At 43.7% G+C, this 24,709-nt stretch overlaps 1 protein-coding gene across 2 annotated transcripts; it reads left to right on the top strand.

Annotated features, from left to right (window-relative positions):
* Positions 1-15,934: 15,934 nt before the first annotated feature.
* On the top strand, positions 15,935-24,697 carry faah2b (fatty acid amide hydrolase 2b). 2 transcript variants are annotated; one of them, XM_055938612.1, is made up of 11 exons: positions 15,935-16,298; positions 17,180-17,262; positions 17,475-17,611; positions 18,433-18,642; positions 18,895-19,014; positions 19,103-19,238; positions 20,776-20,893; positions 20,974-21,093; positions 22,167-22,278; positions 23,161-23,349; positions 23,594-24,697. In XM_055938612.1, exons 1-11 carry the CDS (start codon positions 16,113-16,115, stop codon positions 23,767-23,769), a joined length of 1,587 nt encoding a protein of 528 aa, XP_055794587.1. In that variant the 5' UTR covers positions 15,935-16,112; the 3' UTR covers positions 23,770-24,697. The 2 variants fall into 2 exon arrangements, with proteins under 2 accessions (XP_055794587.1, XP_055794588.1); XM_055938613.1 differs by lacking the exon at positions 15,935-16,298 and adding an exon at positions 16,305-16,420.
* Positions 24,698-24,709: the final 12 nt, after the last annotated feature.

Below are 24,709 nucleotides of genomic sequence, written 5' to 3'. Positions count from 1 at the left end.
GTCAAGGCACAGATCTGGGGAAGGATACCAAAATATTTTTGCAGCATTGAAGGTCCCCAAGAACACAGTGGCCTCCTTCATTCTTAAATGGAAGAAGTTTGGAACCACCAAGACCCTTCCTAGAGCTGGCTGCCCAGCCAAACTAAGCAATCAGGGGAGAAGGGCCTTGGTCAGGGAGATGACCAAGAACCCGATGGTCACTCTGACAGAGCTACAGAGTTCCTCTATGGAGATGGGAGAACCTTCCAGAAGGACAACCATCTTTGCAGCACTCCACCAGTCACGCCTTTATGGTGGAGTGGCCAGACGGAAGCCACTCCTCAATAAAAGGCGAATGACAGCCTGCTTGGAGTTTGGCAAAAGGCACTTAAAGGATTCAGACCATGAGAAACAAGATGCTCTGGTCTGATGAAACCAAGATTGAACTCTTTGGCCTGAAGGCCGAGCGTCACGTCTGGAGGAAACCTGGCACCATCCCTTCGGTGAACCATAGTGGTGGCATCATCATGCTGTCGGGATGTTTTTCAGTGGCAGAGACTGGGAGACTTTGTCATTATGGGGTACTGTGTGTAGATTGATAAGGGGGGAAAAACGATTTAATCTATTTTAGAATAAGGCTGTAACAAAATGTGGAAAGGGTAAAGGGGTCTGAATATATTCCGAATGCACTGTATGTTAGGTTTGGTATGGTTACATAAGACAGAATGTTACTTAAGACAAAACCAAAAGCGAACATCTAGCAACCCAATGGCTGCGTGTTCGAATCTCATCACGGACTTTAGGATATTAGTAACTTTTAAACTACTTTTTAGCTACTTTGCAACTACTTAGCACATTAACTAACTCTTCCCCTCACCCTAACCTAACCTTAACCCTTAGCCTAGCTAACATTAGTGTTTGCCACCTAGACTCCTAGCTAATGTTAGCCACAACAAATTGGAATTTGAAACATATAATACATTTTGAAAATTAATATATGTTTTTTTACCCCTTTTTTCCCCCCAATTTCGTGATATCCAATTGGTAGTTACAGTCTTGTCCCATCCCATCACAACTCCTGTATGGACTCAGGAGAGGTGAAGGTGGAGAGCCATGCGTCTTCCGAAACACGACCCGCACTGCTTCTTGACACATTGCTCGCTTAACCCGGAAGCCAGACGCACCAATGTGTCAGAGGAAACACCGTACAACTGACGACCGTGCATGCGCCCAACCCGCCACAGAAGTTGCTAGAGCGCGATGGGACAAGGACATCCCACCCGGCCAAACCCTCCCCTAACCCAGACGATGCTGGGCTAATTGTGCTTCGCCACATGGGTCTCCCGGTCACGGCTGGCTTGGACCGCTGCGCCACTAGGGAGGCCATTTTGCAAATTCTTGATATATTGTACGAATTGCAATTCATAACATATTGTAATAATTGCAATTCGTAACACATCATAGAAATTGTAAATCGGAACATACTGTATCATATGACGGACGTCCATCAATTAATACATACCATAGGAAACATAACATATCATACTAATTGGAGTGTCTCGGATTTACCTTTTACTATGTTACGTCTACCCCTGAGTCCAGGTAGAACATGGAGGAATACTGCTCAGTACAACCTCAGGGCCACCCGGTGATAAATTGCTTCTTACTGTAGCGCCATCTCACACCACATACCGATATAGTTCACATAACAGGCTGTGGTCACATTCGGCCCCTGGTAAATGCTTTGTGCCATTCAGTAAGCTACCAACTGGCAACATTTGGATAGTCTCTAGGCTCTACTATAATGCATAATTTATCAATTTTGTTCTTGGGGTTTTTATCCACACATACACCCCAGGTAGTGACTCCCTGAAACATAACCCTCAAGTCACACCATTGTTTAGATAATGACATATCCATGTATTATTTAGCTAAAGTCTCAGAATAGACTGATCTTGCATCCTAAATGGCACACTATTCCCTACATAGTGCACTACTTTTGACCAGAGCCCTATGGGGAATAGAGTGTAATTTGGGACGTAGCCTGTGTTGATTGTGTTGACCTCACATGACCCCATATGTTAGTGCGTCATAGTTCTTTAACCAAACAAATATGCATAGGTGAGCATTAGGCTATTACATCTTGGTCATTGATTATAGTTTATATGCTCCTGACACATAGGCTATTGTTGTTGACCTTTTAGACTACATATTCATATAAAGAAGTGTGAATATAGGTGGATAGGCCTATAGGTGTAGCTGTATACTAGGCCTATGTATAGGCATATACTGCCTACATATAGGTGGATAGGTCTACATGAACTAAACATTGGAATATAGCCTGCATCTTACGTTTCTACCAGTGCAGCAACAAACTGTGTACACACGCACACAGGTCATGGCAGGTAGCCTATCGGTTAGAGCATTGGCCCAGTAACTGAAAGGTTGCTGGTTTGAATCCCTGGGCCAACAAGGTGAAACATGTTGGGCAGAGTTGGAATATGCAAAGGACAAATATATGCACCCACAAATTATTATTATCACAGAGACCTCAACATGGGAGTCCTGCAGGTACTAAAGATCCCACTCACTTCCCCCTAGTTTCTCATTGGCTGTCCAGATCCGCAAGGTAAGGGGCCTCTAATTGGTTTTTGGAACTCACCAGCTGTTTCACGCACCCCCACATGCCCCACAGGAGTAGAGGGGTGGGGTAGACTGAGGAGGGGGATGCCACATGATCCATGATGAACCCCCTGCTCACCTCCAGGAACCAGCTGCTGCTGATATCCCAATGGAGGGGACATGGTGGTTAGTGGTACCCCTTGGGGGACCGACAGGGCCAGTCACTAGGGTACACTGAAGTAGCAGGATAGTGGATCATAAGGAAGTGTGTATGCTCTCATCCTCTCACCCATTGGAAATAGAACATAATTACTAAAATTACTAAATTAGTGTGTTTGTGTTGTAGTGTGTGTCTGTTTGAAGTACATTACACTCCATTTACTAAATGACTGACCGACTGACACCTGGAACGCTTTTATCTTACCTTGATTATTGTCCAGTCATATGGTGAAAGTGCTGCAAAGAAGGACTTAGTTAAGCTGCAGCTGGCCCAGAACAGAGTGGCACGTTTTGCTCTTCATCATAATCAGAGGGCTGATATCAATACTATGCATGCCAGTCTCTCTTGGTTAAGAGTTGAGGAAAGACTGTCTGCATCACTTCTTGTTTTTACAAGAAACATTCATGTGTTGGAAATTCCAAATTGTTTGTATAGTCAACTTACACACACCACTGACACACATTTACCCCACCAGAGATGCCACCAGGGGTCTTTTCACAGTCCCCAGGCCCAGAACAAATTCAAGGAAACACACAGTAATATACAGAGCCATGATTGCACGGAACTCCCTTCCATCTAATTCAGTGCAAGTAAACAGCACACCTGGTTTAAAAAAAAACAAATAAAGCGACAACTCACGGCACAACGCCTCTCCCCCATGTGACCTACTTGTTGTGTGTATGTACTGACATGTATGTGTAACTGACAGATGCACACACACACATGCACACTACATGTTAATCTTTTAAATGTATGTAAATTGTAAAGTCTTTTGTCTGTAATGTCTTTTTCGCTATTATACAAAAGGATCATAATAAAATCTAAATCTAAAGGCTGGTGGTGGATATGATCGATTGCAGAATTAGAATCCTTTTGTGTATAAATTCTTGTCAACATTATGCAGAAAGTATAGGGTCTTATTACTGTGAAGACCTTATGAAGCAGTCAGTGGGGTATACTGTAGATATATTGGTGGATCTACAAGAAAAAGACTGAAAATAACAAGATGAGATGGATGTCCTGGCTTCCATCCATTAGTGTCTAAATGGCTTAAAGATCAAAATATAAATCAATGGAAAGAGCCCCTTGAGGCTTCTTCTCTGTGTGTGTGTGTTTGTGTACGTCCGTGTAATAGAGATCAATCCATATAATTTTACCCATTAACACACATAAAACATGACAATGTGGTATAGCTATCTATGCCTATACAAACAACTCAGGATCTCAAACTCAAGGTTTGTCAGGGACAAGGACATTCAAATACAATATTCTAGCCATAGAAATGGAATCTCGTTCTAGTTCTGGTTCTATTCTCCATGTAGATTGTTGATTAAAAAAAAGAAAAGAAGTGGGTTGTAGAGACTAGAGACACAAACAAAGTCAATTGGCAATTTTAAAACCCACCCACTGCTTTCATTTTCAGTCTGTCCCGTCTCTACACATCCCAAAATGTTAATTCTCTTTACCCTACAAGAGAGAGTGTGTGGGGGTGTATCTCAATTTACCGATGAGGTGCAGAAACGTATTATCTCCTCAGGTTTCTATGACTGTGTGTGCTTGGATGAAAGCCTATTGATACTTCAAATATGGGTTCGATCATTTGATCCACATAAGACTTTGTTCGGGGGCTTTTTGTGATGCTAAATTGTTGAATTTCTAATGAGATTAAAAGGTCTAGAAATTGCTTTGATTTCTAGTTGTTGAATTTCACACGTCTTTTGTAGGATATAAATCACGTTGTAAGCTATAATGTTGCAGGTTTTACAGGGGTGACTGATTCAGGTCATAAACAATATAGCCTTTAGGCATAGGCCAACAATAAAACAATCGTATTAATTGCAAATGCAGAAACGCTTCATTTCAATGTAATTAAAAACAGGAAAGAGAATAGAGGCTAAACATTCAATAAGTGTACAGTATGTCACTTGCATCGCAGATGAGATATTGATTTGGCCTAGTTGTCATGGGAATTTTAAAAATCGTTTTTCCATCACATGCATCCCTAAAAGATTTGTGGCCTATGCAATTTGGCAAAATGTAGCCTAAGAAAATGCACTGCAATTCATGCAACAAAATGAACTGATTGTAGACAGAGGCATACAAATGTAGCCTGACTGCTACATATAGAAATAGAAGGATTTCTTTGTTTATTTTATGGTTGTATTTTACCCCCTTTTTCTCCCCAATTTCAATCTTGTCTCATCGCTGCAACTCCCCAACTGGCTTGAGAGGCGAAGGTTGAGTCATGCGTCCTCCAAAACATCACCCGCCAAACCGCACTTCTTAACAACCGAACATACCAATGTGTTCGGCGGAAACAGCGTTCAACTGATGACCGAGATCAGCCTGCAGGCACCTGGCCCGCCACAAGGAGTCGCTAGATCGCAATGAGCCAAGTAGAGCCCCCCCCCAAGCCAAACCCTCCCCTAACCCAGACGACGCTGGGCCAATTGTGCGCCGCCCAATCATGGCTGGTTGTGATACAGCCCAGGATCAAACCCAGATCTGTAGTGATGCCTCTAGCATTGTGATGCAGTGCCTTAGACCGCTGCGCCAGCCCACTGAGTGTAGAAAACATTAAGAGCATCTTCCTAATATTGATTTACAATATTTACCCCCCCCCCTTTTGCCCTCAGACCAGCCTCAATTTGTCGGACATGGACTCTACAAGGTGTCGGAAGCATTCCACAGGGATGATGGCCCATGTTGACTCCTATGCTTCCCACAGTTGTGTCAAGTTGGCTGGATGTCCCTTGGGTGGTGGACCATTCTTGATACACACGGGAAACTGTTGAGTGTGAAAAACCCAGCAGCGCTGCAGTTCTTGACACAAACCTGTGCACCTGGAATCTATTGGACATTACTGGACATTCCCCCTCTGAATGGCCCAAATACACATTCCATGTCTCAACTGTCTCAAGGGTTAGAAATCTTTCTTTAACCTGTCTCCTCCCCTTTGTCCTCCTTCATCTGTTTGAAGTGGATTTAACAAGTGACATCAATAAGAGATCATAACATAGACTGACCAGGTGAAAGATATGGAAAGAGTAGGTGTTCATAGTGTTTTGTACACTCAGTGTACATTCTCAACTATTGGTTTAAATTTCAATTCCCAAATTGATGTCAATTTCTTTACATCAAGGAGTCCCAACAGTTAGTAATTTAGTATAAACAGCTGATAGACTCCCTTTTGCAATTGAATTGGTTTTGAATATATAATGGAAAATGTTGCGAGATGGCACCTGTTGGAAATCATTTATTTGTTTATTTTTTGGCCCAATCGCAGGCTTGTAAGTATCTACAGAAGTGGCACTTTGGAATATTTCATGTTTTTGAGAGATATTCAAATGATGCAAAGGCGCCAACTTTATAAAGGTCATAAAGTGATTTCACACCATTTTGTCTCCATATATCAAAAGCTTTGTCTGAAAAGGATGGTGGAAATAGATGGTTATTAACCAGGGGGGATTAGGGAAGTATCTCTCTAATATACCAAGGTGTATCTCTCTAATATACCAAGGTGGCTTAGCAGTTCAGACGTATTTTTCCGTGTTGTCGTGTCGTGTCCTGTATATATATATATTTACACCTTTTCTTCACATATCTTTATTTATTTTATTATCCAAGAACTCAACTACAAAAGCTTTCCTGCAAAAGCTTTCCTGCAACCCGCTTCACCAATTACAATAAGTACTATTTACCTCAATCTGAAAATCCATCGTGGAAGATAGCCAGGGGCTAATTCAGAAGCTAGCCTGAAAGCTAATCCAGAAGCTACTCCGATAGCTAGCCAGAAACTAATCTGTAGCTGCCCCGAAATTAGCCGGTTTGCTGGCTAGCGTTGGTGTTTCAGCTGCCCACGTTTTGCGGTCATCAGCTATTCCTCTAGCTCGATAATCTACCGACGGAAACGCACGAGGTATCTACAAACAGACCTCCATCCTATGCTGCTACCGATAGCCATATACCCGGCCAGCTGTCTGGATCGCCACGACCCCAACCAACCTCTACTCACTGGACCCTTATTTATCACTCGATTAAGCTTGCCTCTCCTTAATGTAAATATGCCTTGTCCATTGCTGTTCTGGTTAGTGTTTATTGGCTTATTTCACTGTAGAGATTCTAGCCCTGCTCTCTATACCATATCCAACCCTGCAGTTCCACCACCCACATATGCGATGACATCACCTGGTTTCAATGATGTTTCTAGAGACAAGATCTCTCTCATCATCACTCAATACCTAGGTTTACCTCCACTGTATTCACATCCTACCATACCTTTGTCTGTACATTATTCCTTTAAACTATTTTATCGCCCCCAGAAACTTCCTTTTACTCTCTGCTCTGGTAGCTCTAGGCGACCAATTCTCATAGCTTTTAGCCGTACCATTATCCTACTTCTCCTCTGTTCCTCTGGTGATGTAGAGGTGAATCCAGGCCCTGCAGTACCTGGCTCCACTCCTATTCCCCAGGCGCTCTCTTTTGATGACTTCTGTAACCGTAATAGCCTTGGCTTCATGCATGTTAACATTAGGAGCCTCCTCCCTAAGTTTGTTTTGTTCACTGCTTTAGCACACTCTACCAACCCGGATGTTTTAGCCGTGTCTGAATCCTGGCTTAGAAAGACCACCAAAAATTCAGACATTTTTATCCCCAATTACAATATTTTCAGACAAGATAGAACGGCCAAAGGGGGCGGTGTTGCAATCTACTGCAAAGACTGCCTGCAGAGTTCTGTTATACTATCCAGGTCTGTTCCCAAACAATTTGAACTTCTACTTTTAAAAATCCACCTCTCTAAAAACAAGTCTCTCACCGTTGCCGCCTGCTATAGACCACCCTCTGCCCCCAGCTGTGCTCTGGACACTATATGTGAACTGATTGCCCCCCATCTATCTTCAGAGCTCGTGCTGCTAGGCGACCTAAATTTGAACATGCTCAACACCCCAGCCACCCTACAATCTAAGCTTGATGCCCTCAATCTCACACAAATTATTAATGAACCTACCAGGTACCACCCCAATTCCGTAAACACGGGTACCCTCATAGATATCATCCTAACAAACTTGCCCTCCAAATACACCTCTGCTGTTTTTAACCAAGATCTCAGCGATCACTGCCTCATTGCCTGCATCCGTAATGGGTCAGCGGTCAAACGACCTCCACTCATCACTGTCAAACGCTCCCTGAAACACTTCAGCGAGCAGGCCTTCCTAATTGACCTGGCCGGGGTATCCTGGAAGGATATTGATCTCATCCCGTCAGTAGAGGATGCCTGGTCATTTTTTAAAAATGCCTTCCTCACCATCTTGAATAAGCATGCCCCATTCAAGAAATTTAGAACCAGGAACAGATATAGCCCTTGGTTCTCTCCTGACCTGACTGCCCTTAACCAACAGAAAAACATCCTATGGCGTTCTGCATTAGCATCGAACAGCCCCCGTGATATGCAACTTTTCAGGGAAGCCAGAAACCAATATACACAGGCAGTTAGAACAGCCAAGGCTAGCTTTTTCAAGCAGAAATTTGCTTCCTGCAACACAAATTCAAAAAAGTTCTGGGACACCGTAAAGTCCATGGAGAATAAGAACACCTCCTCCCAGCTTCCAACCGCCCTGAAGATAGGAAACACTGTCACCACCGACAAATCCACTATAATTGAGAATTTCAATAAGCATTTTTCTACGGCTGGCCATGCTTTCCACCTGGCTACCCCTACCCGGGACAACAGCACTGCCCTCCCCTCTGCTACTCGCCCAAGCCTTCCCCATTTCTCTTTCTCCCAAATACAGTCAGCTGATGTTCTTAATGAGCTGCAAAATCTGGACCCTTACAAATCAGCCGGGCTAGATAATCTGGACCCTTTCTTTCTAAAACTATCTGCTGAAATTGTTGCCACCCCTATTACTAGCCTCTTCAACCTCTCTTTCGTGTCGTCTGAGATCCCCAAAGATTGGAAAGCAGCTGCGGTTATCCCCCTCTTCAAAGGGGGGGACACCCTTGACCCTAACTGCTACAGACCTATATCTATCCTACCCTGCCTTTCTAAGGTCTTCGAAAGCCAAGTCAACAAACAGATTGCCGACCATTTCGAATCACACCACACCTTCTCCGCTATGCAATCTGGTTTCAGAGCTGGTCATGGGTGCACCTCAGCCACGCTCAAGGTCATAAACGATATCGTAACCGCCATCGATAGGAAACAATACTGTGCAGCCGTATTCATTGACCTGGCCAAGGCTTTTGACTCTGTCAATCACCACATCCTCATTGGCAGACTCGACAGCCTTGGTTTCTCTAATGATTGCCTCGCCTGGTTCACCAACTACTTCTCTGATAGAGTTCAGTGTGTCAAATCGGAGGGTCTGTTGTCCGGGCCTCTGGCAGTCTCTATGGGGGTGCCACAGGGTTCAATTCTTGGACCGACTCTCTTCTCTGTTTACATCAATGATGTCGCTCTTGCTGCTGGTGATTCTCTGATCCACCTCTACGCAGACGACACTATTCTGTATACTTCTGGCCCTTCTTTTGACACTGTGTTAACAACCCTCCAGGCGAGCTTCAATGCCATACAACTCTCCTTCCGTGGCCTCCAACTGCTCTTAAATACAAGTAAAACCAAATGCATGCTCTTCAACCGATCGCTGCCTGCTCCTGCCCGCCTGTCCAACATCACTACTTTGGACGGCTCTGACTTAGAATATGTGGACAACTACAAATACCTAGGTGTCTGGTTAGACTGTAAACTCTCCTTCCAGACCCACATCAAACATCTCCAATCCAAAGTCAAATCTAGAATTGGCTTCCTATTCCGCAACAAAGCATCCTTTACTCATGCTGCCAAACATACCCTTGTAAAACTGACCATCCTACCAATCCTCGACTTCGGTGATGTCATTTACAAAATAGCCTCCAAAACCCTACTCAATAAATTGGATGCAGTCTATCACAGTGCCATCCGTTTTGTCACCAAAGCCCCATATACTACCCACCACTGCGACCTGTACACTCTCGTTGGCTGGCCCTCGCTTCATACTCGTCGCCAAACCCATTGGTTCCAGGTCATCTACAAGACCCTGCTAGGTAAAGTCCCCCCTTATCTCAGCTCGCTGGTCACCATAGCAGCACCTACCCGTAGCACGCGCTCCAGCAGGTATATCTCTCTAGTCACCCCCAAAACCAATTCTTCCTTTGGACGCCTCTCCTTCCAGTTCTCTGCTGCCAATGACTGGAACGAACTACAAAAATCTCTGAAACTGGAAACACCTATCTCCCTCACTAGCTTTAAGCACCAGCTGTCAGAGCAGCTCATAGATTACTGCACCTGTACATAACCCATCTACAATTTAGCCCAAACAACTACCTCTTTACCTACTGTATTTATTTATTAATTTATTTTGCTCCTTTGCACCCCATTATTTCTGTCTCTACTTTGCACTTTCTTCCAATGCAAACCAACCATTCCAGTGTTTTTTTTTAGTTTTTATTTTACTTGCTGTGTTGTACTCACTTCGCCTCCATGGCCTTTTTATATTTTTATTTATTTATACATATATCTGTTTGCCTTCACCTCCCTTATCTCACCTCACTTGCTCACATTGTATATAGACTTATTTTTTTATTTTTTTCACTGTATTATTGACTATATGTTTGTTTTTACTCCATGTGTAACTATGTGTTGTTGTATGTGTCGAACTGCTTTGCTTTATCTTGGCCAGGTCGCAATTGTAAATGAGAACGTGTTCTCAATTTGCCTACCTGGTTAAATAAAGGTTAAATAAAAAATAAATAAATATCTAGGTTCAGCCTTAAGTTATTCCATATCTTTAGTTTGTCTAACTGAAAGTAGCAATTGGAGCTGGTAGGGGATAGCATACGATGCCTCTTAACAATGTGGACGTACAGAATTGGGTTGATATAATTCACTGATTCAGTTGGAGGCTGTAGAACTTTCCAATAGTGAGTTCCTGTTCTAGAGATACCACTTTTTGTTTTACATTTTACAATATCATGTGTGATTGCCCCCAAAAGTCTTCTTCCAAGAACCTCATAGGAGGTGGGGTTCATCGAAGAACCTCCTTAGTTGATGGGTGTTCTTGCAGAAACCTAACTGCCCAACTGAAACATTTGGATTTGAACGGACAGCATGTGCAGGCACTTAACTGAAAAATGTAAAGATCTCAATTTAAGGTAAGGTTTGTCCCTTGTATGATCTAAATTGATATTGTTCTATAATGATATCGTCTATTTTTCATACTTGTGTAACTCTTTCTAAAACAGAAAATGGACACAATTCAATGGATATCAATCAACAAAGAGGTAAGAATACTGTATGTAGGCTATACGAATATGATGAAGGCTAGCTGTATTGGGTGCAGATGACTGAACTGCTTACTTTTGTGTCTGCAGGTATACAGACGAGGAGGCATACAAAGGTATGTAAAATTGGTATTGGTATGTTATGCAGATCACGTTTTACAATCCTCCTCCCTTAACTCTTCAATGAATATCCCATAGGCCTCTACATTATGGACAAGATATCTGTATGAAACCATTATCAAAACAGTTTGTTTCATTCACATTTACCACAAAATACTGTAATGTGCATGTTTTGATAATCATCTGTAAAATTACTATTTAAAAAAAAAAATGAACCACAAAAGGTTCTTCAAACTTTTTTTGAGAATGCATTAAATTAAAGGGTTCTCCGAAGAACTTATAGGGGTTCCCCCACAGTTTCAATTCGAAGAACCCCTAAAATATACTCCAGGAACCTTTTCTTTTTAGAGGGTAGTATGTTCCTGTCTAACAATTACCACTTTTTGTTTAACATTTTACAATATTGTGTGTGATTTAATAAGAATGTTATAGATTGTTTAAAGTGGCAATCAGCAGCAAAAACAATAACAAAGCATTCTCCCTGCCCGTTTCAGTAAACCATTGGTGATATCAAAATGATAGTTTTAATGTTTTCAGGCTAGTGGTTTGTTTTCATTTACAAAGTTTGGAGTATAACAAGCTTATATTTTGGGTTGGGGTACGAACTAGCTCATGCTAGGTAATAGGTAGATAACAGGAAATCCAATAGACTAAAGTACAGGCAGGGAATAGGTAAAAGGCATTGTTCGTGAGGCAGGCAAATACTATCATACACAAGAGGAGTAAATCACAGGAAACCCAGTGCTCTGAAAGACATGTGTCACAAAACAAACAATACCTCACAGTGATGGGGTGCAAATAACTGAACTAAATAGTGTGTGATAATAACATACAGGTGTGTGAACAGGTGATTAGAATTCAGGTGATTGGGATCTGGAGAGTGAGCTACGTTCAGGGGATCTAGGTGTTTGAGAGTGTAAGCTGGAAAGTGGGCTGGAAAGTGAGCTGCGTTCAGGGGATCTACATGTTTGAGAATGTGAGTTGGAAGCAGACGTTACATCATGAGGTATTTAAGTTACAGTCCCTTCAGAAAGTATTCACACCCCTTTACCTTTTCCACATTTTGTTGTGTTAAAGGGTGATTTTATTGTCATGTTTTGTCAAAGATCTACACAAACTACTCTGTAATGTTAAAGTGGAAGAAAAAATTTAACATTTGTAAAAAGATTATGAAAAATAAAACACTAATAAATCTTGATTACATAGGTAATCAACCCTCTGAGTCATTAAGTTCGTATCACCTTTGGCAGCGATTGGGTAAGTCTCTGGGTAAGTCTCGAAGAGCTTTCCACACCTGGATTGTCTTTTTTAAATTCTTCAAGCTCCGTCAATTGGTTGTTGATCATAGACAGCCATTTTCAAGTATTGCCATAGATTTTCAAGCGGATTTAAGTCAAAACTGTAACAAGGCCACTCAGGATAATTCAATGTTGTCTTGGTAAGCAACTCCAGTGTATATTTGGCCTTGTGTTTTATGTTATTATCCTGCTGAAAGCTGAATTTGTGTCTCGCAGTGTATGTTGGAAAGCAGACTGAACCATGTTTTCCTATAGGATTTTGCCTGTGCTTAGCCATATTTCGGCAATTTCCCTAGTCCTTGCCGATGACAAGCATAACATGAGCAGACACCACCATACTTGAAAATATGAAGAGTGGTACTCAGTGATGTGTTGTGTTAGATTTGCCGCAAACATAACGCTTTGTATTCAGGACATATCTGCACAGGCTTCCTTCTTTTCAAATCAAATCGTATTTGTCACTTATTTAAGAAAAAGAGTTAAGAAAATCAAGTTTTAAAAAAGTAATAATAAAATAACAATTGCAAGGCTATATACAGGGGGTACCGGTACCAAGTCAATGTGCGGGAGTACAGGTTAGTCGAGGTAATTGAGGTTATATAAACAGTCAAAAGTTTGGACACACCTACTCATTCAAGGATTTTTCTTTACTTTTACTATTTTCTACATTGTGGAATAATAGTTAAGACATCAAAACTATGAAATAACACATATGGAATCATGTAGTAACCAAAAAGGTGTTAAACAAATTTTAGAGTGTGCAAAGCTGTCATCAAGGCAAAGTGTGGCTTCTTTGATGAATCTCAAATATAAAATATATTTTGATCTGTTTACCACTTTTTTGGTTGCTACGTTTCCATATGTGTTATTTCATAGTTTAGATGTTGTCACTATTATTCTACAATGTAGAAAATAGTTTAAAAAAATAAGAAAAACACTGGAATGAGTAGGTCCAAACTTTTGACTGGTACTGTACATGTAGGTAGGGCTAAAGTGATTATGCATAGATAATAAACACCGAGTAGCAGCATCGTAAAAAAAGGGGGGAGTCAATGCAAATAGTCTGGGTAGCCATTTGATTAATTGTTCAGCGGTCTTATGGCTTGGGGGTAGAAGCTGTTATGGAGCCTTTTGGACCCAGACTTGGCGCTCCGCTTGACAATTTTTAGGGCCTTCCTCTGACACCACCTGGTATAGAGGTCCTGGATGGCAGGAAGCTTGGCCACAGTGACGTACTGGGCCGTATGCACTACCCTCTGTAGTGCCTTGCGGTCAGATGCTGAGCAGTTGCCATACCAGGCGGTGATGCAACTAGTCAGGATGCTCTCAATAGTGCAGAATACCTCATAATAAACTGTAGACAATACTATTTACCAAAATATTTTTAATCTAGATTTTTCGTAGATGTCTATTTACCACCACAAACCGATACTGGCACTAAGACCACACTCAATGAGCTGTACAGGGCCATAAGCAAACAAGAAAATGCTCACACAGAGGCGGTGCTCCCGGCCGATTTAAATACCTCATTTCTACCAGCATGTCCCCTGTACAACTAGAGGCAAAAACAACCTCTAGATGACCTTTACTCCACACACAGAGACTCATACAACGCTTTCCCTCACCCTCCATTTGACAAATCTGAACATAACTCTTATCTCCTCATTCCTGCTTACAAGCAAAAACTCAAACAGAAAGTACCAGTGACGCGCTCAATATGGAAGTGGCCCATTGAAGTTGATGCTAAGATACAGGTCTGTTTTGCTAGCACAGACTGGAATATGTTCTGGGATTCATCCGATGGCATTAAGGAGTTTAACACATCAGTCACCGGCTTCATTAATAAGTGCATCGCCGACGTCGTCCACACAGTGACCGTACGTACTGTACGTATCCCAACCAGAAGCCATGGATTACAGGCAACATCCGCAATGAGCTAAAGGACACTAATCCGGACTCTTACAATAAATGCCACTACGCCATCTGATGAACCATCAAACAGGCAAAGCGTCAATACAGGACTACGATCGAATCCTACTACACTGGTTTTGACGCTCGTCGGATGTGGCAGGGCTTGCAAACTATCCCGGATTACAAAGGAATTCCAGCCACAAGCTGCCCAGTGATGCGGCCAGATGAGCTAAATGCCATCTAGGCTCACTTCGAATGGGTGCCGAGCACACCCCCATTCAAATTGACGGGAATGTAGTGGAGTGGGTCGAGAGCTTCAAGTTCCTTTGTGTCCACATCACTAATGAACCTATCATAGTCCCAGCACACCAAGACAGTCATAAAGAGGTCACAACAACACCTATACTCCCTCAGGAGGCTGAAAAGATTTGGCATGGGACCTCAGATCCTCAAAAAGTTATACAGCTGCACCATCGAGAGCATCTTGACTGGTTGCATCACCGCTTGGTATGGCAACTGCTCAGCATCCGACCTCAAGACGCTACAAAGGGTAATGCGTACGGCCTAGTAGATCACTGGGGCAGAGCTTTCTGCCATCCAGGATCTCTATACCAGGCAGTGTCAGAGGAAGGCCCTAAAAATTGTCAAAGACTCACCACGCTGCACCTTGGTCCTCCTCTTTCAACAGCCGTGACATTCAAAATGTACAGTCATTGTTTCATTCATATAAAGTTCTGATTTTGCAATAAGCTACTGAGACAAATGACCCGCGATGTGCCATATCAGGTGGAATTAGAAAAAATTACATTTTACATATTTTTGTATTTCATGTTAAATTACATTAGAATATTAGGTTGCATCTAGACATTTCAGCTAAATTAGCCTATACAAGCATAACATATTCAAAAGACAAGCAAGTACAGTTTGAGTCCTGTAGATATTGAGGGAAATTCTGGAACGTGGATTTGTGGAAAGCATTTTTGATGGTTAAAATGCAGACTTCATGGGTTTGGTTTCCTAATCCACTGACATGCATTGCGCAGTTATTTACCCCGATGATTACCTGCTCAGTTTGTCTGAGTGCGCATCGTGTTTTTACTCATAGCAATACTGCTACCTTGTGGTGCAATGTAGATATGACAGTTCATTGCGCTCGCTTAAAAGAGCGGATTTACCTAAGCAAATAGTGATTTGTGACCAATATGTCACTATAATGATTTGTTGTCTACTATGTTGTACACTTATTTTCTTTATTTGGTTTGCTTGATACCTTACATTTAATATATTCAATACAGTGCATTTTATTATCATAGACTACGTATCGAAGTACACGATGCCAAATGGTTAACCATTAACCTTTTGATTGTTCACACACTTGGCCACTTCATATCGGTTTAAAATTTAGCCACGGTTGACCTAATATCGGTTACCGAGAAGTACAACTCTCGCGAAAGTTGTCACTTTCTGTTTAAACGTGAATCTGCCCAATAGATAACAGCTGACCTGATAGCGAGGTCGGCTGCAACCCATTTATAGATAAGAACCATAATAACACGCTGCATGCCGGGAGTTGTTATGTTAGACGACGACAGTGTCCTGCTGTCAAAACAGTTCGTGCGGTGGTGGTGACCAAAGCTGTGATCATGGCGTTGACCCGGCTAGAACGGGCCCAGGTATGGATTCTGAGTGCGTGCATGGGCGTGCTCTTTGCGCTCTTTCGACTCCTCTCTCCCCGGCGGTCCCGTGGATTCACCAAACTTCTTCCGGTCACCAACCCTCTGCTGATGATGTCTGCGATGCAGCTCGCGCAAAGGATTCGTCGGAGAGAGGTCCGTAGGCTACCCGGTACCGGGTTATATGTTCTAATCTATTTTTACGCGAGAGACTACTTTTCCGGAGTGCTTCCACTTGTACGGTTCCGGTGCCGTAGGCCTGAATGGTGCAGCCAATGGTATGAGTGAGTTATCTTGATTTATCCACCATCAGTGGACCCCAGGAATAGTTGCTGCTACTTTTCCCACAGATAATGGGGATTCTAATAAAATACCAAAAGCTTAGGACAGGGTTCTACAACGGCTTGATAAAGAGCCTATCTGCTGCATGATAGGCTACTGCGTTGCTCTCTGGGAGCAGTTGGGCTGACTGCACTCTGCACATGTCTGCACATGTCCATTACATAAAGGCGCTACATGGTCAATCCGACGTCTGCATTTGGCCGTGCAGCATTTACAGTGAAATGGCCTCTGCAGAAGTCAGGGCATTCATACTTTTTCTGCTTCGCGGAGTAGCGCAGAGCTTTTGTCAAGGAAGTCAATTTGTGTTTAGACACCCAATCATGTCAATGCGGAGCTATACTTAGCCCTCCACACTGTTACACAATTTGAGATGCGCACATATATACGGTACGGAGCTCAATATGGCGTCTGCGTGCCTCTGGAGGCTCCGCAAATAGCGTCACACCATCCATATGGTGTCTCCGACCACATTTTCAGATCAAGCAGAAATAGGCTCTTAGGCAACAGCCTTGTGCTGTTATCTCCTTATGAAATTGGGTTGGGGTCAATTCAGGAAGTTTATGACTACAGCAATTCCAATAATCTTTAGTGCTTTTCAATGAGGAAAATGTTGAATTGGAAATTGGTTTACTCTGAATTGACTGGAATTGATGCACACACAGGCGCACTACTGTACTGTATGTTGGTTGGTGTAGGTGTCGAGCGTGGAGGTGGTGCAGGCCTACATTGACAGGATTCAGGAGGTGAACCCGCTGCTCAATGCTATGGTGCAGGACAGGCAAGTACAAGTACTCCGGTACTAGACTGGTTAAATGTCATATGGTTACAAATCTCATGTTGCCGTTTCACCTTACCTCCACTATGTTCTGACACAAAACTAAACCTGTATATGCCTATTTCTTTCTTTTCTCTCTATTCCTCTCCCTCTCTGCTCCCTATTATCCTCTCCTCCTTCTCTGTTCTCTCGCTTCCTCTCCTCCCTCTCTCCAGGTTTGCAGCAGCGTTGCTAGAGGCAGCCCAGGTGGACAAGCTGATCGAGGAGGAGACCGGGGGAGAGGATGTTCTGGAGGATAGACTTCCCCTGCTGGGGGTCCCCCTCACTGTCAAAGAGGCCTTCGCTCTACGGGGTAGGTCTACACACTCACCTAGACCATCCTTTCTCAAACCTCTCCACGGGGACCGCCCAACTGTTTCAATATTTGAACTATTCCAGAACTAGCACACCTGATTCAACTTGTCATCTAATCATCCAGGTCTTGAGCTAGCGCAGGACTACAACTAAAATTGTGAAACGTCTGGGGGTGTTCCTCAAGCAGAGGTTTGAAAATGGCTGACCTAGATCCTCTCCTGTACTCTCCCACACTGTGTACTACTCATGTAGTTGTGTACCCTGTAGTGAGGCTATGAGAGCGGGTCTGGGTGAGTGTGTAGGCCTACCCTATAGGTCAGTGTTTTCCGGTCCTGGGGACCCAAAGCCCTAGCATTAACACACTTGATTTCACTTATCAATTCATCACCAAGCCTTAATTAGTGATTTAGGCCTGTTAGTACTAGGGCAAAAATTAGAAAGGGTACCCATTTGGGTCTCCAGGACCAGGATTGAGAAACACTGCTATAGGTAGACCTAACCCCCCCACACACACAGACCCTCTCCTACAGTCTCACCATAACAGCACTCGACCATCAACAACTTTCCCTCTGCCTCGTCACCATCAGATACATTACATTCTTTGATGATATTCCCACTAGATAAGCATCAGTAAAGTGCATCTTTCCCTATCCAAATAAACGGTTTTGAATATCTCTATCTGCCAGCTTAGTCCACAACCGTAACAGACCCAAGCCATTGCACTCTCCAAATATTTGTCAAATTGTCATGGATTATATCCTAGTTTACAGTTCCACCTGTATGTTCAACTTCTCCCCACCCGTTCCCTTTGTCCACCAGGCATGCCTAACACCGCAGGTGTGGTTTCCAGGCGCGGGATCCTTTCAGTGGGGGACGCCCCTCCCGTGGCCCTGTTAAAGAGGGCCGGGGCCATCCCCCTGGGGGTCACCAACTCCAGCGAGCTCTGCATGTGGTCCGAGTCCCACAACCACCTATACGGCATTTGCAATAACCCCTATGACCAGGAGAGGACACCAGGCGGCAGCTCAGGTGTGGTGTTGTGAGGTGTTATAAAATGGTAATAACATGGGCAAGGTATGTGTTATAACGGTATTACAGCTGTAATAACACAGGTAGATGTCCAAAACAATAGGACTGATAGTGCGTATTAATTACTTGTTATATATATCAAGTTACCTCACCTACAGACAATAGGTTCCTGCCCCTATGGGGCTTTCTGGCTCGGACAAGCTTTACTGACCATCGCAATCTCTCTTCCTCCTCCTTTCCTGTGGACTGCAGGTGGAGAGGGTAGTATACTTGGCGGTGGAGCATCAGTGATCGGGATAGGTTCTGACATCGGTGGGAGTATCCGTATGCCGTGCTTCTTCAATGGCGTTTTTGGCCATAAAACCACACCAGGTAAATATAGAGTACCCCTTGTGTTGGTGTAGATGTAGATGCTAGTGCGTGTGTGTAATTGGCCATGTTTCTCCTGTGTTGTTTGTAGGTGTAATATCTAACGATTGTCAGTACCCCCCTGCCTCTGGTCGTCATGAGGACTACCTCAGTACTGGCCCCATGTGTCGTTATGCTGAGGACCTTCTGCCCATGCTCAGGATCATGGCTGGACCCAATGCTCACAAGTACACAACCGATCGCAACCCTAGCCCGTGACAAGTAGACAATCAAAACAAGTACACAACTACATCCGTAACACACCAACAACTACCACCCGAACACACATGAACAGTCAACACAGTGTTCGCGGTACCACAAGTACACAACCCATCACACCTTTAACAGACTAAAACACCCAACACTATTCTCAGTAAAGGCTTCAACACATCTAACTAGAAACAACTAACTACCAATGGTGCATGGGTAGTTTTTACAGGCATACAAAAATGCAAATAAGTTTAATGTCCACACAACTAAGTTTTGTGAAGTTACACTATATATACACTAAAGTATGTGGACACCCCTTCAAATTAGTGGGTTCGGCTATTTCAGCCACACCCGTTGCTGAAAGGTGTATAAAATTGAGCACATCGCCATGCAATCTCCATAGACAAACATTGGCAGTAGAATGGCCTTACTGAAGAGCTCAGTGACTTTCAACATGGAACCGTCATAGGATGCCACCTTTCCAACAAGTCATTTTGTCAAATTTCTGCTAAAGCTTCCCCGGTCAACTGTAAGTGCTGTTATTGGGAAGTGGAAACGTCTAGGAGCAACAATGGCTCAGCCGCAAAGTGGTAGGCCACACAATCTCACAGAACGAGACCGCTGAGTGCTGAAGCGTGTAACACATAAAAATCGCCTGTCCTCGTTTGCAACACTCACACCCGAGTTCCAAACTGCCTCTGGAAGCAACATCAGCATAATAACTGTTTGTTCGGGAGCTAAATGAAATGGGTTTCCATGGCCCAGCAGCCACACACAAGCCTAAAGATCACCATATGCAATGCCAAGTGTCAGCTGGAGTGGTGTAAATTTGCCACCATGTGACTTTGGAGCAGTGGAAAAGCATTCTCTGGAGTGATGAATCACACTTCACCATCTGGCAGTTCGCCGGACAAATCTGGGTTTGGTGGATGCCAGGACAACGCTACCTGCCCCAATGTATAGTGCCAACTGTAAAGTTTGGTGGAGGAATAATGGTCTGGGGCAGTTTTTCATGGCTTGGGCTAGGCCCTTTAGTTCCAGTGAAGGGAAATCTTTAAGCTACAGCATACAATGACATTCTAGACGATTCTGTGCTTCCAACTTTGTGGCAACAGTTTGGGGCAGTGCAAAAAGCGAGGTCCATACAGAAATGGTTTGTCGAGATCGGTGTGGAAGAACTTGACTGGCCTGCACAGAGCCCTGACCTCAACTCCATCGAACACCTTTGGGATTTATTGGAAAGCCGACTGCGAGCCAGGCCTAATTGCCCAACAACAGTACCCGACCTCCCTAAAGCAAGTCCCAGCAGCAATGTTCCAACATCTAGTGGAAAACCTTCCCAGAGGAGTGGAGGCTGTTAGAGCAGCAAAGGTGGGGACCAACTTAATATTAATGCCTCTGATATTTGGATGTTCGACGAACAGGTGTCCACATACTTTGTCATGTAGTGTATATCAAAACCATGACATTTTGAGCACCTGTTTAACTGTCCTAGCTCTCCATGTCTCTGTACAGATTGTCTTTGTCCGTTGAGGTGGATCTGAGGAACCTGCGTTTCTTCTCTATCCCTCACGATGGAGGCTCTCCTCTGGTGAGTGCTGTAGATGAACAGCTCCTTCAAGCCCAGAGGAGGGTGAGTAGAATGCCTAGTAGACCCGCAACACGCACACACGCGCAAACGTAGATTCACAAAGACATCTGTATTTCTACCAGGTGGTGGAGCGGCTCGAGTCTGACCTAGGGGTCAAGGTTCAGGAGGTGCGTCTCTCTGGGCTCAAATATGGCTTCCAGATCTGGGATACGTACATGGGGCTCCCCGACAAGGAGGGCAAGGTGGGTCAACTGCTGCTGCTGTCTTCTTCATTAGGTAGCGTTTATGGGGGTATTATGAGGCCTCACTATTACTGCCATCTTAACTATGCTGAACAAAAATATTAACGCAACATGCAACAATTTCAAAGATTTTACTGAGGTACAATCAGTCAATTGGGATAAATTCATTAGACCCTAATCTATGAATTTCACATGACTGGGAATACAGATATGGATCTGTTCGTCACAGATACCAACAAAAGGTAGGGGCGTGGATCAGAAAACCATTCAGTATCTGGTGTTACCACCATTTGCCTCATGCAGCGTGACATCTCCTAAGCATAGAGTTGATCAGGATGTTGTGGCCTGTGTAGTGTCCCACTCTTCAAAGGCTGTGCGAAGTTGATGGATATTGGTGGAAACTGGAACACTCTGTTGTACACGTCGATCCAGAGCATCCCAAACATGCTCAATTGGTGACATGTCTGGTGAGTGTGCAGGCCATGGAAGAACTGGGACATTTTCAGCTTCCGGTTGTTGTGTACAGATCCCTGCGTCATGGGGTGTGCATTATCATGCTGAAACATGAGGTGATGGCTGCATGACAATAGGCCTCAGGAACTCGTCAATGCAATTGTGTTCGTTGTCTGTAGTTTATGCCTGCCCCCATAACCCCACTGCCACAATGGGACACTCTTTAAACGACATTGACATCAGCAAACCACACGATGCCATACACGTGGTCTGCGGTTGAGAGGCTGGTTGGACGTACTGCCAAATTCTCTAAAACACTGGAGGTGGCTTATGGTAGAGAAATGAACATTCCAACAGCTCTGGTGGACATTCCTGCAGTCAGCATGCCAAATGCACGTGCCCTCAACTTGAGACATCTGTGACGTGTGACACAACTGCCCTTTTATTGCACCCAGCACAAGGTGCACCTGAGTAATGATCATGCTGTTCAAACAGCTTTTTGATATACAAATGGAAAATTTTGGGATCTTATTTCAGCTCATGAATCATGGGACCAACACTTTACATGTTTCGTTTACATTTTTGTTAAGTGTAGATACGTGTGTATGTGTTTCTCACAGCGCCCCACACCCTTCCAAGTGTTGATGGGGGAACCAGGGAGGCCGGTGTGGCCAGTGTGGGAGCTGGCCAAGTGGATGATGGGAAGGTCCCCTCACACCATGGCTGCTATTGGTAACATAAACACACATTGACCATCCTGTCTAGTAATAGTAGTTTTGGGTCTAATGATTTGTTTTAAGTGTTGCCAGTCAACTGAGTGACCTTGTAGACCTCTGTAGTATCGATTGTTTGTGCCGGGGTGTATTCTAGTAACCAGAGCTATAAATAGCACTTTGATCAACTGAGTCAACTGTCAAACATGGTATCTTTAGGTCCACTCTTGTCATGATGATATAGGTCAGGGATGGGCAACTAGCAGCTCCTCCTTTTGTAGGCCCACAACCAATTTGACCCCCCCAAAAAACTTTAGTCAACTTATTGTTGAGAGTTAGAATACACAAGGTGCCATTTCAAAATGTGGTTGTGCATCAGCAGTCACTCAATTAGCCCATGTCAGCTATTTTTATTTTACATTGGGAAGTTGGTGTAGTGTCCAGCTATCTAAACATGCAGTAAACATGGTCGAATTCCTGACCGGGGAGGGGCCCATTGATCATCAGTTATCATATTAAAAACGGCAAACATTTGCCTCCAACCTATGGCAAAATGAGTACAATTGCATGAAATGAGTTATAAAATTGCAATATTCTTTTGCCCCATGGCAAAATGTGTTGAATTGTAGCAAACATACTTTAAAAATGGCAACATTTTCTCTACGCCCCATGACAAAATGCACAGTATAGCAGGAAATTAACTCTAAAACTTACATTCTTCCTCTTCACTGTCATGAGGGGTATGGATGTGGGTACGCAGACCCACGTGCCTCCGCAGCCCCTTTTGTGGCCCCTACCCCCGTCAGTTGCCCATCTCTGGTATAGGCTAATCAATACATTAAGTACATCAATCTGTGTTATCTCTGGAATCATGGTTATTCTGTTGCTCTGTATGTTCCAGGCCTGGCCTTGGTAGAGATTACCAGCTCATCCAAGCCCTCTCCCTTCATCCTGAAGCAGAAAGAGAAGCTACAGAAGGAGATGGAGGAGCTGTTGGGTACAGACGGGGTTCTCCTGTACCCCACCCACCCTCACCTCGCCCCCAAACACCACCACCCCCTCTTCACACCCTTCAACTTCGCCTACACAGGTGAGAGGGTCTGGAAGACAATATCTAATAATCACATAAATGGAGATAAATCTATGAACCAAATCTTAATATAACTTGAGGTATTCAAACTTTCAGGCAAATCACACAATGATTCAAAGCTCAGGGTTGCGGTCACAAATGTGACTGAGAATGAATTGTCTGTACACCACAACTGAATGAATACAACATACTCCAAAGATTTCTCTCATTTGCATCCCTCTATCCTTCCCCCCTCCATCCTCAGGGGTCATCAACATCCTGGGGCTGCCTGTGACCCAGTGCCCTCTGGGGTTGAGTGTAGAGGGTCTTCCCCTGGGGGTGCAGGTGGTGACTGGGAAGCTCCAGGACCACCTGTCCCTAGCCATGGCCCTCTACCTGGAGAAGACCTACGGAGGCTGGAGAGACCCTGGAGCCGCCTGACCTGTCCTGTATCTATAAAGCATTGCAGGGTAGGAGTGCTGATCTACTACAATCAGTTTGGCCTTTTTAAATCAAAATAGACGAGTTACATGAACAGGGAGGACCTGATCCTGGATCAGCACTCCTACTCTAAGACGCTTTATGGATAGCGGCCCTGACCTGAGGATCACTGGGCAATGTTCAGTATGAAAGGTGGTCAAACGTTGCAGATAGAAATGTCACGAATAGAACCGACATGATTCCTTATTCTACAAGTCACAGGCATGTTTGTATCTAAATGTTTTGCCCCGCTGAACGTGCCCCACACTGGCTGATGGAGGTAGAGGTTGTCCTTACCCATTTTTAATGGGGAATGGTAGAATTGGGTGTAGGATAATCTGATCCTAGATCTCTGGTTAAGGGAAGTAAGTATGTCCCTAACCGCTGATAAAGGGGTGTGTTTACTAGCCTTAGCCTTGTGCTCAGAATAGCTCTATTACACACACACAGTACACACTATTCAGCACTTACCCCAATGGAACTGTCTAGTTCAATGACCTCTCACTGAAGAATGAATGTCTGTTTTTCTGCACTGAAAGCGAATGTTATTGGCACAAAGAATGTCTAGTCAGCCATGATTGACTTTTGCACTATCAAAGTCCCACTCACTCCAATCGATCTTACTGTCAACCTCTGTCAACCTCTTTTGCAAATTGACAGGAATGCAGATCCTAAAAGCCAGTACTTTTGAACAAGAATACTGTATTACTCGATTCCAATCTTTGCATTTGTGGTTTGATTAGTAAAGACCTTTAAAAAAAAAAAAATTCTGATTAATCATTTGCTTGAATTGGAATTCATATCCCAAATTGACAAATGGAGTTTACCCCAACCCCGGGGTGTATTCCTTAGTGCAAAACGTTCTGAAACAAGTCTTTACCATAGAAGAACACCTTTACCC

Source organism: Salvelinus fontinalis, chromosome 11 (assembly GCF_029448725.1).
Source record: "Salvelinus fontinalis isolate EN_2023a chromosome 11, ASM2944872v1, whole genome shotgun sequence".
Taxonomy (NCBI): Eukaryota; Metazoa; Chordata; class Actinopteri; order Salmoniformes; family Salmonidae; genus Salvelinus; species Salvelinus fontinalis.
Note: the sequence above shows the minus strand (reverse complement) of the source record. Positions and strands in the feature narration are given on the sequence as shown.

Coding starts and splice junctions, on each gene's coding strand:
- faah2b (XM_055938612.1), top strand. CDS start 16,113: ATGGCGTTGACCCGGCTAGAACGGGCCCAGGTATGGATTCTGAGTGCG. Junction 17,612..18,432: donor AGAGGCCTTCGCTCTACGGG/GTAGGTCTACAC, acceptor TTTGTCCACCAG/GCATGCCTAACACCGCAGGT. Junction 18,643..18,894: donor GACACCAGGCGGCAGCTCAG/GTGTGGTGTTGT, acceptor TGTGGACTGCAG/GTGGAGAGGGTAGTATACTT.